General features: G+C 43.6%; 1 protein-coding gene across 1 annotated transcript in view; it reads left to right on the top strand.

Moving 5' to 3' along the window:
• The window catches only part of LOC147728930 (sulfotransferase 1 family member D1-like), a 264,975-nt gene that overhangs the window by 96,065 nt on the left and 152,186 nt on the right, over positions 1 to 16,724 (top strand). Inside the window, exon 4 of the mRNA XM_086959170.1 lies at positions 4,876 to 4,973. Coding sequence (XP_086815296.1) covers positions 4,876 to 4,973 — 98 coding nt within the window. The remainder of the gene's footprint in view (positions 1 to 4,875; positions 4,974 to 16,724) is intronic.

The following is a 16,724-nucleotide window of genomic DNA, read 5'->3' as shown; positions in this document are numbered from 1 at the left end:
GCCGCGAGGGGGCTCATAGAGATGTTGAACAGCGTGGGGCTGAGTGAAGATCCTTGTGGTACGCCGCAGATGACTTCGGTGGCCTTGGATCTGAACGGGGGGAGGTGGACTCTCTGGGTTCCTCCGGCGACGAAGGTGATGATCCACTCCAGTGCCTTCTCCTGGATTCCGATGTTGTTCAGGCGCTGTACTAGGGTGTGGTGGCAGACCGTGTCGAACGCCGCGGAGAGGTCCAGGAGGATGAGGGCCACTGTTTCCCTGTTGTCCAGTAGGGCTCGGATGTCGTCGGTGGCTGCGATGAGGGCGGTCTTGGTGCTGTGGTTGTCCTGGAAGCCAGACAGTGAGTGGTTGAGGGATCCATTTGTCTCGAGGAAGGCGGCCAGCTGTCTGTTGACTGTCTTCTCGATGACTTTGGCAGGAAAAGGGAGGAGCGAGATGGGGCGGTAGTTCTTGAGGTCGGAGGGGTCCGCTGATGGTTTCTTCAGTAGAGCGCTGAGTTTGGCGTGCTTCCAACTCTCCGGTAAGGTGGCGGTGTCGAAGGAGGTGTTGATGATGTCCCGGAGATGGGGTGCAATGGTGTAGTCGGCCTTGTTGAAGACGTGGTGAGGGCAGGGGTCGGTTAGTGATCCGGAGTGGATGGAGTTCATCGTGCGGATGGTGTCTTCGGTGTTGACCGGTGTCCAGGCGCGGAGGGTGGTGGTGGGGGGCGTTGGTGCATTCGAGGGGTGCGTCGGCTGCGTGCTCAAACTGTTGTGTATGTCTGCGATCTTGCTGTGGAAGAACGAGGTGAGCGAGTAGCAGAGTTCTTGCGATGGGGTGATGTCGTTGATTCCGGCGCTAGGGTTTGAGAGCTCTTTGACGATGTTGAAGAGTTCTTTGCTATCATGGGCGTTGTTTTCTAGTCGTTCCTTGAATGCGGTTTTCTTGGTGGTGTGGATCAGCTGGTGGTGTTTTCGAGTGGCGAGCTTGAGGGGGGTCATGTTGTCTGGTGTCTGGTCTCTGCGCCAGGCTTTCTCGAGGGCTCGGCAGTTCTACCTGGAGCTCTTGAGTTTGTCGGTGAACCAGGATGCTTTCTTGTTGCCGGGTCTGACGGGGGGGTCTTCAGAGGAGCGAAGTCATCTGCGCAGTTGATGATCCACCTTGTGAGATTGTCGGCGGCTCGGTTGGGGTTCGCTGAGCTGGTGGGAGGGTTCTGGCTCAGGGATGAGGTGAGCTGGTCAGCTGTGATCTTGTTCCAGCTTCTGTGGGGAACCTGTTGCGGGTGGTGATGGAGCGTGGTTCTTCTGAAGCTGAAGTGGACGCAGCTGTGGTGTGTCCAGTGGAGTCCGGTGGCGTGGCTGAAGGAGATGTCCTTGCTGGAGGAGAAGATGGGGTCAAGCGTTTGGCCGGCGTAGTGGGTGGGGGTGGTCACCAGTTGCTTGAGTCCGAGATTGGTGAGGTTGTCCAGCAGGGTGGTGGTGTTGCTGTCACTGTTGTTCTCCAGGTGGAAGTTGAGGTCCCCTAGGAGGATGTAGTCAGTGGAGGGGAGGGCGTGCGGGCTGATGAAGTCGGCGATGTCTTCGCTGAATTGTGTGCGTGGTCCCGGGGGTCTGTAGATGAGGGTGCCTCTGAGGGTGGTCTTGGGGTCGGTGTGTATCTGGAAGTGCAGGTGTTCAGCGGTTGTGAGGGTGTCGTCGGAGTTGGTCGTGATGCAGATGGTGTTCTTGCGGACGATGGCGATGCCTTCTCCTGTCTGGTTGACGCGGTCCCTCCGGGTGATCTTGTATCCTTCCAGGATGGCAATGGCGATGTCGGGCGCTGAGGAGGTGTTCTTCCAGGTTTCCGTAAGGAAGGCGACGTCTGGGGATGTGGAGTCGAGGAGGTTCCAGAGTTCGACGGCGTGTCTGTGAACGGAGCGGGTGTTGAGCATGATGCACTTCAGGTGGTTGTTGCTGGTGCTTGATTTGGCGGGTGCAGTGCAGGTTCGGATGCAGGAGAACTTGCAGGATTAGCAGGTGAAGGGTCCGTGGGTGCGTCCTGGGGTGGCTCGGTGGCAGGTGCTGGCCGGTGTTGAGTGCATTGAGGGTGGCTGCATTGAAGGTTTGGCGGGCGGGCTGGCATCTGCGGGGGCCACGGGTTCAGGCGCTGGGCGCGGTCCAGGCACGGACGGGCGCAGACAGGCTTACTTTGGCATGCCTTCGGCGCACAATCGGCGCGTCAACGCTGCGCGTACGCATGCCCTCTGCCATAAATGGAGAGTGGGGGAGGGGCAAGGGAGGAGCAGCTGGGAGGCGGGAGCGGAGTGGCGGGAGGGGGGCAGCGGTGCTGTAATGCTGGAGGGAGCGTGGGTGCGGTGCGGTGCGGTGCGGTGATGCTGGAGCGAGAGACCTATTGGCTTCACTGAAAGTTGTTTTTGTTAGGCACAGGGAGATTAAGTGATTTGCACAGAATCAAAGGATATTCAGCGTCATTGTTGAGACTTGAACCCAGTTCTGCAGATTTGAGGTCGACCGCCCTAGCCATTAGGCCAACTCACCTTCTCATTCAAGGTCGCTGCCCTCGAAATATTGATGACTGAAATATCGTGGTATTTAATATTGTTTATTACAAGATATTTTCTTGCTTGTGATTTTTAGTAATATTTAAAATACAGTATACAATTTTGAAGATCAAAATGAAGACTACGTTTTTTTTATTCAAAAGTAAGTTTTTATGTCATTAAATACTTTATCTCAATAAATAGCAGATGTGAAAAGTAAAACAATATATTTAAAAAAATATATTTAAAGTATTATTTTCATTAGCGTTTTCCATATTAGTTGTTTTAAAATAACAGTCACATCCTTAGACATACGCTTTTAACCTGATATTCTTTGAGCTGCAATAATGATAGTCAACATGGCATGCCCCATCCCCAGTTATATCCTTGCAGACCAGTGTTCATAGGACTGAAGTTAGAATTAACGTTGGCTATGAACTGAAAATTTTATTTTATCCACTCTTTCCTTCTATGTTTCTTATTTTATACATGAAAAGAAATATATTGCAACTATTTTTACTAATTGAATAATAACGCCTCAATTACGCATTTATTATAGTTAAATCTTTCTAGACATTGCTCCTGTCCTCTCAACATATTAGAGTAGGTCAATACTTATGCTTATTTATGAGCCCTTGTGTCACTTTTACGCTGTTGGTGCGTCACTTCTTGTGATGCTCCAATGACGTAAAAAATGCTCCATGTTGCACCCTATTTAGAAAGTGATGCATCTAGGCAGATGCGTCACTTTGTAAACCCTTGCGCCACATTATACCTGTATAATGTATGTAGGGTGGACGATCCCCCACAAAACGCCTCGTAGAATTGGTCCAGTGAAATCTATGATATTTCGGTGCTCCACTTCTAGGACTCCATTTGTCAATATCTCATCCCTGCCTCACAGCAGGTGAGAGACTGACGCATACCCCATGTAGAAGGAGACATTGCTGGAGTTGCATCTGTTTTAAGACACACCCCAGCAATGTGTCACTTTTGCGTCTACAGATACGTCAGAAATGCTGACATATCCGTTGCTCCTTCTGACATAATGCATCATACAGTAAATAAGACGCATACATCATGTTGCAAGGAGAGCGTAGTGAAAACTGTTGCATCACTGTTCTCATGCATTGATGCAACAGTTTTCATAAATAAGCCTTATAGATTTTCTGATGTGCAGGTGAGACCACCAAGGTGACTCTCACAAGTTGAAGGGTGATGGCAATGCTCCATTATACACTCATCAGTAATATAAGAGACCCCTCTTTTCTCTCTGTTCACAATGAATGATCGCTAACACTATTATCCTGTATGATGAATGTTTATGTATGTTAACATGAGAAATTTGCTAATCTCAACACTATTCTGTGCTTCCACTCTGTGCTTGTTATTCAGTGCCCTGATAGAGAAACGCAACTTTTAGAACCCGAGTAAGACCTCTATGAATTACGTCACTGTCTCCTGAGGTTGAAGCGCATCAGTATGCATTAGCTGAGGAGTGGTTGTTTATAAGATTGTTTAAAATGAATCATAAAAATACAATTAGGTGAAAGTGTACTGTAAAAATGGAAGAACAAATGAAAATGCTAAAAAAGCCACAGTTGGTGAAGCATTGATGTATATTCTCCCGGTACGTACGTCTCAGTCATATATAATCTCTTGATTGGCAGTGTAACGAGCAAATGTGCTCCTGACAACTGTTGCAGACATCCAGGATTATCAGGCTAGAACTACTGGGGGGAAATATCGTTTAGTTTGCATGCGGTACATTGCATGCCATTACAATGCGGTCATTACTATGACCGGGTTGTTACATCACATACAATTACATCGCAAGTCATTACAACTTGCTGGAGGGGGAAGAAGGTGTTGGATTTACAATCCAATACCTACCCTGTTGTTGCTCAAACTGGAGTAGGAATAGTAAATTATACTATTCATGAATCTAGCGCGCCCCCTACAGCAAGTCGTTGTAATGACTTGAGATGTAATCGTTTGCGATGTAACATGGCGGTCGTTGTAATCACTGCGTTGTAATGGCATGCGATGAATGGCATGCGTAAAAACGACATACGCTCCTACTGGGCCGAGATATAACATCCTTATCATATTAGGTATAGTACTTCATGAACAGTGACTTGAACTACTCTCTGTGCGTGACTGGGAATCAATGAAGAGAACAAAGAACAGGTGAAGCTGGATAGAAAGAGCAGGTGTAGCATAGACTTAAAAACGGTACTATTATAGACATGGTGCACATTTTTCATATCATATAGTTGAATGCTCAAATGCAAACACTAAGCCTAGTCTATATTCTTTCTGTAGTTTTTTAATCGCTTCAAATCTCTCATTGGCAGGTACTGAACGGCTTTCTCAAATGCCGAGACCTAGATTACTATGGACTCATCTGCCCATAACTCACCTTCCAAAGTCTTTCTGGGAGAACAAGTGTAAGGTAATGTTTTAAGGCAATATTTCTGCATAGGTTGCGGTGTGGCCACAGTTTTAATACATTATTCTAAACTCATAATTCATTAGTAAAATCTATAGAAAACAATTATGCACACCTTCACATAAAATTATAAGTAAAACATTCAGAATAAAACTTTCCTCTTTTATTTAAAAAAATGTATTGAGAAAATTGAGTCTTAGAGTGCAATAGATATGTTCCTATGATACTTTTCATTTATAAAGCTTGCAATTATGAAACTTCTTAGCATAGAGAAATACACCCACAAACAAAACAACACAGGCCATAAAATACTAAACACGTTTAAAAAGCCACGTGTTCAAATATTTCAAAACCTCAACAAACTAGATTGGAGCAAAGATCTGAAGGCAGAGTATTGCAAGCCCTGGATACTGCTGCAGAAAATGTGCTCTCTCAGAACTCGACTGTTCAGAGTTTGGGAACTTTGAGAAGAGACTGGCGTGTGGTGCACTGATGATGGCCAGAGGCGCGCCATTTGAATTCACTGTCAGAAAATCAAGGGAGCTTAACAGGTAGATCTATGTGTATTCAGCTTGCATTTGAAGAATACTCTTTGGTTAGGAGAGAGCTAGTGAAATGCCGAAATTGCACTGCTGCCCACATCCTGTATGAAGAGGCAGGTGACCAAACTATCTGTTATATATTTGAGATTACTCTGTTTCTCCTTGGTTCTCTCGTGCTTGCAAGCACGAGAGATCTTTACAGTCATTCTAGAATCTTGTCCTTCAGTCGTGAGGATTCCTCGAATGTCAGATTGGACGTTGGCTTCCCTCACGACTGGACGGCTCTGGTAGTGGGTGTTTTACCTTGAACTTTAAACCAGAAATAAACAAAGATTGAACCTACGCAAGTCTCTGTGATCATCACTTAACATATTTGGCGACGATCGAGATTTCTCTCACCCACCGCCAGTCAAGACTCACAAGAACTCGACCACTGTTCGTCTTCCACTTCTTCAACTGAACCTGCCTCCAGTCCGACTCCTGTCACAGGTCGTATACTTTTGGACGCTCTCTCCCTGTCCATCACCTGGCTCCCGGCGTGGATTTCTCTCATTTCTGGCATTTCCCCGGCGCTGCTTGTTTCTGACAGTTGCTGTCTCGCGCTCAGTCACGCGCGCAACGTTCTTACTTCCTGCTCGCGCTGCTTCACGCGCACTACGCCTTAATTGCCAGACAAGCCCACCGCCTCTAGAAAATTACGTTGTCCTATCACCTTGACGACGATGCTGGCAGCCATTTTTCAGCGACCTTATAAACAAGCCTTCGTCCAGCATTCTGTGCAGCGTTAGGCACGTTTTGCTGCTCTCAATTTCATTTTTCAACTACAGCGATAGGCACGCTCCATTGCCTACCATGTTTATTTGACTTCATCATTTCACCAAAGTCATTTATTAATCACAGCGATAGGCATGCTTTACTGCCTACCTTGTTCATTGACATTTCATTGTTATTACAAGTCTTTAAGTAACTACAGCGATAGGCACGCTTTACTGCCTACCATGTTCATTTGATATTTCATTGTTATTACAAGTCTTTAAGTAACCACAGCGATAGGCACGCTTTACTGCCTACCATCGTTATTTTACCTTGTTATTTTACACTTAGAGTCATTCATTTACCATAGTGATAGACATTCTTCATTTTCCATCACAAACATTTCACCATGGCTTCTTCTCAACAATTTCAAACACCAGCTCCTTTTCTGCAAACTCCTGGAAAACCTACTCTTGCTTGGCGCAACTGGCTCAAAGGTTTTGAGAACTATTTGGTAGCCATCGATGCTACCAAATATGATCCTCCTCGCAAGGTTGCCATTCTTTATGGTTGTTTGGGAGTTGCTGCTTAACAAGTTTTTGAAAACTTACCCCATATTTCTTCTCCCGCTGGTGAGTCTGGTGATAACTGGGATGTTTACCAAGAAGCCATTGCTCGACTCAATAAACAATATGACGATGAGCCCAGTATTGTATTAGAACGTCATAATTTTTTCAAACGTAAACAGAGCATTGATGAGAGCGTAGAAGACTATATCGCTCAACTCAGAATCCTAGCTTCTACTTGCGACTTTGGTGCTAGCATAGATACCTCTATCAGAGATCAATTTATCTTTGCTTGTTTTTCAAAAAAAATCCAGGAACGTTTATTAAGTTGCAAAAACCCTTCTTTAACTGAAATAATTGATATCGCCAAGGGAATTGAACGCGCAACTTATTCCTCTAAGATTCTACAAGAAAGCATATCTCAACCTTCTGTTCATTTGGTCGAACAACCTTCTGCTTTCACTTCCATTGACCTTGTTAACAGTTCTTCAAGACAACTTAATAGGAAACCTCTCATTTGCTACAGATGCGGATCTAGGAATCATCTTGGCAATTCTCCCATGTGTCCTGCTTCTGGCAAAAAATGCTCCTCCTGCAAGAAAATTGGTCATTTTCCTTCTGTTTGCAGGGGTCGCAAAAATTCACTAGAGTCAATAATATTGAGTTTCAAGAAAATGTAGAGTCTTGTTCCACCAGACTTAATGATGTTATGTTGTCAATTGAATGTGATTCTCTTGAATTTACTAAAATTAAGAGTCCCTTGAGTGAATTGTTGATTGGTACAACTACAATCCAGGTCAAAGCGGATTCTGGTTCTCCCATCACCATTTTATCTGACCTTACGTTTTATGCTAATTGGAGTAAAGTTGTTCTTTCCAAGTCAGATCTCAATCTCAAGGCATTTGGCGAAAAGGACATCGATATGTTGGGTTTCTTTTTTTTTTCTAACATTGCTTGTCTAGGCAGATACACTTTCACCAAAGTTTATGTTGCCCTCAAGGGCAGGGATGTCGTAGGTTGGTTTGATTTAGCCAGAATGGGTTTGATCCTCAAGCCTGATTCTGATCAACCCATTGCCTTAGGCGACATTCCTCATGACTATTATACTAGTCATGATTCTGGGAACTTTGATATTTCAGATCTTTCCTTTCCCATAGTCAAAATAGACACCTTGCTGAGTTCTTTCCCAAACTTAGTTGAAAATAAGGTTGGTACAGTGCTTGGTTTTAAGCATGAAATTCGACTTAAACCCAATGCTCAGCCGGTTGTTCACAAAGTTCGTCCTCTTCCCTTGAGCGCTAGAGATGAACTCAAAAGTGTCCTGAAAAATCTCTGCAACGAAGGAATCATTGCTCCTTGCGACTCGTCCGAATGGGTTTCCCCCATTGTCTTAGTTCTCAAGAAAACTGGAGAGGTGAGATTGTGTGCCGATTTACGCTCACTAAATAACAATATCATCGTGGATTGCCACCCCCTTCCCAAAATTCACGACCTTTTGGCTAATTTGGGCGGGGCTAAATTCTTCTCCCTCCTCGACCTCAGTTCTGCTTATCACCAGATTCCCTTGTCCCTCAGATCTCAAGAGCTAACCACGTTTATCACTCCCTTTGGTGCTTTGAAGTACCTCAGGCTTCCCTTTGGCTTGGCCTCGGCAGCCAGCATTTTCCAAAAACTAATGGACAACCTGTTTCAAGACATCCCTGGCGTGCAAGCGTATCAAGATGACATCTTGGTCTACGCTAACGACTCTTTTCAACATAATCACACTCTCAACACCGTTCTGCAAGTCTTGGAAAAAGCCGGCATGACTGTTAGACACGACAAGTGTAAATTTGGTGTCCAAGAGTTAGATTACTTGGGCCACTCCCTTTCTCATAATGGCATTAAACCCAAGTTCTCTTTAATTAAAGCCATTCGAGATGCTAAACCTCCAATGGATCGTGACGCACTTCGCTCTTTCCTGGGCTTATCTGAATATTACGCCAGGTTCGTTCATGGTTACGCACAGATTGTTGAACCTTTAAGAACGCTCTTAAGAAAAGGTGTAAAATTCGTTTGGTCTCAAGACTTGCAAAAAGTTTTTGACCAAGTCAAGAAGATCATCGAAGATTCACCTGCTTTGAATCCTTTTTGTGACGGCTCTATGTGTTTTATCACTATAGATGCCAGTCTTACCGGTTTGGGTGCCGTCCTAGGACAGTGGGTTGAGGGCAAAGAACACACGGTTGCCTTCGCATCCAGAACACTTCTTCCTGCTGAAACCAGGTACAGCACAATTGAAAGAGAAGCCCTGGCTTGCGTTTGGGCAATTCAAAAGTTCAAATCTTACATTTGGGGTCGCGAGTTTGAGATTTATACAGACCACAAGCCCCTTATGCACATGCTTTCTGACAGTACTTCCAATAGGGCTTCCGCCAGACTTGTTCGTCTCCTTTCCAAGCTTCACGAATTTCATTTTGTCATCAAACACATTCCCGGGGGTAAGAATTTCAGGGCCGATTGCCTCTCTAGAATGTCTTTAACTGATGATTCAATTGTTAATGATGATATTGAATGTGTTGTTGCCACCATCGATGCAGTTGCTGAATGTCAACCCATTTCTGAAGCACAATGGAATATAGCTTATGCAAATGACGTTGTTCTTTCCAAAGTTAAGGATTTCATTGTCAACAAATGGCCTGAACGTAGAACCTTACCCACTAAACTAAAAGGTTTTGCAAATGTTTCAGAAGAACTTTCTTTGGTCAATGATATGGTCATGCGCAACGATCTATTTGTTCCTCCTCAGTCTGTTCGTGATCATATCATTTGTTCTGCCCATCAGGGTCACCTGGGTATTGTTAAAACCTGTCAACGCATCAAACAATTTTATTGGTGGCCTTCCATGGACTCTCACATCAGGAAGATGATTGACGATTGCACTCAGTGCATTCTTTCTGAGAAGCATTGGAAAACTCTTTCCACACCTTTATGTCCTGTTTCCCTACCGGCTGGTCCGTGGGAGAAAGTAGCTTTGGACTTTTCTGGTCCATATGATGTGTTACCCTCTGAGCATAAGTTTCTCATCCTTCTTGTTGATTATTACTCTAAATGGCTCTATTATTCTTTTTGCAATTCTGCCTCCACTGACAACGCCATTAAATTCCTACTGTCTGTTTTTGATATTGAAGGTTTTCCCAAGTCCATCGTTACTGACAATGGAACTCATTTTGTCTCTCAAAAAATGTGCTCTTTTCTCAGCTGTCACGATATTTCTCACTACAAAGTTGCCTTGTACTCACCGTCCTCAAATGGTCTAGTTGAAAGGTGTAATCGCATTATTAAGGAGGGTGTTCAAACTGCCATTTCTTCTAGGCTTGACCCCCTTTCTTTCGTTCATGACAAAGTGTGGGCCTACAATACCTCCCCACATTCCACTACTGGGGTCTCACCCTTTAACTTACTTCGAAAAAGAAGAGTTCATTCTGTTCTCAATCCTAGTTGGTTGCATAAGGATTCTGATTTGTCTGATTCTTCTTTTTCTGTTCAAGATCATGTGAGTGCTAAACAATTGTCTATGAAATCACGTTTTGATGAAGGTGAACATTCTGTTGATCAACCTTTGTTAAAAGGAGATATGGTTCTTAATAAAAATCCCAAAAGAGTTTCCAAAGGGAGGTCTAAATTTTCCTCTCCAAATTTGGTCACACAAGTTAGTAAAACCTCAGCCCTTCTTGATGACGGTGGATGGTGGAACAAGCGAGCTCTTGTTAAGATTTCTCCACTTCAAGCCCATGTCATCAAGAAACATGCCATTTCAGATTCTGAGCATTGTGATTGGTTTGATTTCCTTTACTCTCAACCACCCTCTTCCAATCCAGTTGCTCAAACCCCTTCCAATCCAATTGCCGGAACCTCCACGTCCTCTGAGACCACTGTTCCCGCACTTTCCCCTTTTCCTCCAGTTTCCCTTCCTTCCACCTCTGTTTTGCTACAGTCCTCTGTCCCCGCAGAGTTACCCTTACCTAACGTATCGATTTCACAAGAAACTTCTGAAGTGGCAACAAAAAGGGCTTTTTGTTTAAAGCATTTATCCTGCAGATTGAGAGACTATGTTTTAGAATAATTTTGCATAAATTTGCAATACTCGTGTTTGTTTTTGCTATTGCTCATGTTGCTTTTGTATGTTTTCTTTGTTTCCCTTCTTAGTGGGGAAGATGTTATATATTTGAGATTACTCTTTCTCTTTGGTTCTCTCGTGCTTGCAAGCACGAGAGATCTTTACAGTCATTCTAGAATCTTGTCCTTCAGTCGTGAGGATTCCTCAAACGTCAGATTGGACGTTGGCTTCCCTCACGACTGGACGGCTCTGGTAGTGGGTGTTTTACCTTGAACTTTAAACCAGAAATAAACAAAGATTGAACCTACGCAAGTCTCTGTGATCATCACTTAACACTATCCTTCTAGAATGGGGGCAGTCGCTTGAAAGCCAGTTGCCTATCAAGAATTAAACGTCGAGACTGCAGAAATAGCAGAGGTGCTGCCTAGGGCCGTCTTTAACACTGGTGGCTCCCTGTACAACAATGTTTGTTGGCACCAACCCCCCCCCCTCCCAATGACCACCTCTGCCACGGATTCCCTCACTAGCACCCTTTAACAGTGCCCCTTAAATCTCCATAACCAGTCTCTCAGATTCGTTTATTTTTAGAGCACCACTCATACCTGTGTAAGGTGTCAGAGCAAGTTACATCACACACATTGCACAGAGCCAGTCATATGTGTGTAAATCAGTGTATAGGAAAGGTTACATGATACATGACTACAAGGTGTAGTGTAGGACTGACATGTCTTATAGGAGATAGGAATAGTTAAGTGGCTCACGAGATGGGCAGCTCCCTCAACGTCTTGAAAGGGGTCTAGTACTTTTAGGGTGTCTTAGAGGCTGATGGAGTCTGGGACAGACAAGTCTTCTAGATGAAAGTTGAGGTCCTTAAGGAACATGAATGATTCAAAAGTCAGAGAAAGAGGTGAGATGTTGTAATGGCTGGATTTTCTGTTTAGATGGGATCAGCCCCCAGGGGCCCCTGTGACCCAGCCAAAACGTACTCACCTTCCGTCCTCAGGACTCCTCTATATCCAGGCACCTGGTACCTACCTGAGGATAGGGAACTCGCAATATACAAGCTCATATTATTAAGAACACCACTAAATCTATAGGGATACTAAGAATACTCACTGATTACTAGGGATATCCATACCCTACACCACACTTATTTACATCAGTTGGTCTCGCGGCCACCCTGACCCAGACCGTTCTACCCTAGGGCAGATCTGACACACAATCTGGTGCGTCTACACACGTGGGTCTGCAGCCCCAGTGCTCTCCTTTTCCAAATCGTTCGCGATCCTGCGAAACTTACACACTGGTTCGACCCCCCAGTGCTCTCATTTACACACGGGCTGCAATCCGGCAGCCCTACACACTGGTAATCCTCCCCAGTGCTCTCATTAACGCCGCATATCAACGACGACCACATTCCTATGAACACCTATACATATATATATATATATATTGGGATATTATCTCAGCTGTCTACTCGGGATGAAACTACAATGATGACTTTGGATGTGGTTCCGGATTATATAATGTACTCTCTGCTCTTGGCATCAAAGGTTCACTCACTCCCTATTTATGTGATCACCACTCACCTGATTGGGATTACTCATCCATTCATGCACCTGGCAATCACCTAGAAGCGCCGTTTACCTTTAGTGAACAAGAATAGGGACTACACACCAGTTAGTTAAAAACTGGGGGGGGGGGTTTATTACAGTAATATAAACATTAATGCACATCTAACAAAGACTATAGGTAGAACACACCGCTTGAAAGAGAAAAGATTACACATAACAGGAACACTCCGCTGAAAGGGAAAAGATTAAGTGTAGCTAATGTGATGAAAACAATATCACCTGATTAGTGTGAAGTCTTGTTCTAGCTGTCATCTGGGTTCCTCTCTCGTCTGTGCCTTGGCTCATCTCATGCTCTCTCTCCTCTCCTGCACTCTTGGGTACACCTCTGCGCTGATCGCTCTGTCTCTGGACTCCTCTTCCCCACACAAACTGTCTCTCCACCTTGCGTCTTCACTCTTTTAATAGTTCCTGCCGCTCTGATCACCGTTCATTCTGTCTCTCTTATTCGCTCTATCTCTGCGCCAATGTCCAATTCCATCTGCTCCCATAGGTTAATCCACGAGCTCTCCTCTATCTCTTCTAAAAGGCATTACTTCAGACTCCAGCTATTCACACCTCCTCCTGATAAGCAACTGCTTCTGACTGCTTCCTTCAGTTCCAGCTCACTATTCAACTCAGCTCTTCTCCAGATTGAACCCTCTCTCTCTCTCTGCCAACTCCACTCCACTGCTCTCCTCTCTGCTGGACTCTCTCCTCGACTCCCCTCTGCTTGACTCTCTCCTCGACTGCTCTTCGACTCACTGACTCCGCCTCTGCACTTCACAAATATAGAATGCTGTTTCCTCATGGAAAGTTCCAGCCAGCTGCTTTTTCTGACCAATCCCATGCACCAGGCTCCTTGCGCTAGACGCTCCCACAGTGACCAGTCTGCTTGTTTCGTCTAGAGACTGAGCCTGGGAACAATTCCTGATTAGATTCAGCTCTGGCCGGTTCTCTCCGGTCCGCTTAGGGCGAACAACAGTTATAACTATAAACATTGCTTTTGCCCTAAAAAGCCTCTCTGCTTCCATCAAGATGGAGTCTCTCTAGCTTTAGGCCTGAAAGGGGTGAAATGCTCCTTAGCTCTGTCAGAATACCTACATGAACCATACCAATATGTCTAATATGTCAAAGCCAATAGGCAATAGACAGGTTAAAGTCAAGAATAAAGGCATATTAAGCAGCTATCCTCTTCTAGGTCTGGAAAAAGGGCTTAAAAGGGCCAACACAGGCTAAGAAGGCCTATACTAGATGCGAGCAAGAATAATGATCTATTATCACTGCTAAATAAAGCCAAAAACCCTGCCATAACATTGCACCCTAGATCCTTATCTTGCGAGCATCTTATAAACAACAACAACCATCTAAACAAACATCAACATAATCTATCCAACATAGGCTAAAAATACCTATCCTAGATGTGAGCAAGATTAAGATCTATATCACTGCTAAATAAAGCCCAAAAAACTCTGCCAACCACCCTTAGATCCTTATCTTGCGAACATCTGACAAACAATAACATCTAGATAAACAAACATCAACACAATCTATCAACAAATCAAAACCTAAAAAACTCCCTAAAAACAATGACAACTCAAGAAAATTCCACCTAAAACTCAATTGTAGGGAATAAAAACCTAAAAACAAATCAAAGCACCCTTGACTTGAATGCTGAAAATATCTGAGATTTAATTTGATAACGAAAGAAACTAACCAAAGCATCCTCAAACTAAATGTGCCTCAACTTCTAATGATAACTAGTGAAATCTAGTGATGTAGGGACTGATGTGTTGAATGAAAACAGCAAGGGGCCTAAATGGGCCTACTTCGGACAACTTAAGGCTAAATGAGGCCTACCTACAGTTGTGAACTTAAAAACTAAATGTGTTTCAATTTCTAATGAGAAAACAAGAAAGGGCCTAAATGAGCCTTACGTACTATAGGCAACTTAAGCTAATGATGACTCATGAAACTATTGGTGTAGGTGGTAATATGTGAGATGAAAATAACAATAGGCCTAAATGAGGCCTACCTGCTGACATTTGTCAATTTAAAGTGAAATCTGAAAAATACAATTGCAAGGTCTGGGCAAACATTAATACATAATCATACTAAAAGACACTCTACCCAGAATAATCAAAATTTTAAGGTAACCACCCTTTGATCAATTAAGGTGAAAATGTAAGAACAGTAACAAAAAACATTTTAAATCACACGGTGGAACACATGTGCGCACCATCATTGAAAAAAGTCCTTCATTTGGAAAAACTATAATAGGTGACATATTTTTTTTGCGTTAAAAGTGGGGCCTGATTGTCCAAGGGATTATTTAATGTCCAAATTCTTCAGTGTAGGCCACCACCCTGCATCCTGGGCACTTCCTCCAATGCGGCCATCCATCACCCGGTCTGGTCTGGTCTGGTCTGGTCTGGTTCCATCATCCAAAACAATAAACTAAAATAATAACATGAAAATAAAAAGCTAAAACAAATAAAGGGAGTGGGCAGACGCACGCACGCACCCCAACTGCAGCCATCCTAGAAACAAGAGAAGAAGTATCATTATTCTTGTAAAATAAAATTTTCCATTTAAAAAGCACCCCGGGTGCCTTTCATTATTGAAAAGAAAATATCCTAATTAATTAAAAACATTCAAAATTTAACTTTTAGTAACATTGAGTGGGGCCTAACATACCCTAATCCTAACTAAGCCAGTCTCACCCTTCAGGGCAAGAGCCATGCTCACAATGTGAAAAAAAAAAAATTTGGAGTACCGCCCAAATGGTGACAGCATCAGCAGGGCACTGCAAGCCTCCCATTTTCCCAGGTCAGAGTCTGAAGAGCCAGGCCACCCCGCCCTTAAATAAACAAGCCGTGCGCGGAAGAAAATTGAACTGTAGCCAATCATAACACACTGGGACGTGATCGAAACTTGCAGAATGAAAAAAAAGTTCGTCTGCGCAGACCAGCTGGTCTTGCCAAGGTCAAAAAACAAATTTCTCCTGCCTTATTTTGTAACTAACAGAAGCTCGAATTTAACAAAAACAATTCAGTTACAGTGCATTGCCAATTAAAAAAGGTCCATTTTTTTTTAAAAAGACGTTTGTCCAACTAACTCAACTAAAGGCAAGACATTTCACTTATTTAGGGTCCATTTGTCAAAGAGAAATAATTTGTAAAACAGCATAAAAATGCAAATACATTTCAACATTGTATTTAAGTTCACATTTATAAAAACATACATTTTCATTTGAACATTTTCATTTCAAAGGCAAATAGTTGCCAGTCACTAATTAAAAGCACATGTTACCATGCACAATCGGGCAAGATTTATTATTGTTAAACTAACACATTCCTGTCTAGATGGAAACCCCTCACAGAAATAATTAATGAAAACAGCTCGTAGCGTGCACTCTAACGGGCTATCTTTTTAACATTTCTCTCATTTTAAAAGAACACAGCTTTCTCCGTAATTCACTGGTTGATTTATAAGCACTTCAGTTCCAAGGTGAACCCACACAAATACGTAGACGCATTTCAAAAGGAATGTGAAATGAACAGAACCCTTCTCAAAACACAAGATGTTACCTTTCCGTCAAGAAACTGACAAAGCACGTAGGCTGACCAAGGAACCAAAAAAAAGTCAAAATCAAACCATCAAAAATCCTTAAAATAATTCACTGACTTCTATAGTCAGGTCAGATAACCATGCATGTTGACAGCATGTAAAAAATAAAGGCTGCCATCTCAACTCAAGATATTAACCCTTTGGCAGCTCAAATAGAAACATTTCCCAACGTCCATTTATACATGGGAAAATCATTAGCACATTTCTTCACGTTTACAAATGACACGTACATATTTTCAAAAACGTTATCCCCAAGCACCCGAGAAAGATCCAGCTCTCTCCTGCCAAACGTAATGATAACATGCCCTGTCCAAGCCATGACCACATGGCGCTATTCACAAGCCATATTTACAAGACAAGCCTTTCACAAACAACATCTCCAAGGCGCAATGCACAAGGAACACAGCAGATCAACATGAGAACATGCACCTCACAAGCCACAATAATATGGCGCTATTCACAAGTCATATTTACAAGGAGCTATATTCACAGAACTCCACAGATCATAGAACAATGAACACATTTCACATTGCACAGCATAAGCAGATGCAGCA

The sequence above is a fragment of the Lissotriton vulgaris genome, chromosome 2_2, assembly GCF_964263255.1.
Source record: "Lissotriton vulgaris chromosome 2_2, aLisVul1.2, whole genome shotgun sequence".
NCBI lineage: Eukaryota > Metazoa > Chordata > Amphibia > Caudata > Salamandridae > Lissotriton > Lissotriton vulgaris.
Note: the sequence above shows the minus strand (reverse complement) of the source record. Positions and strands in the feature narration are given on the sequence as shown.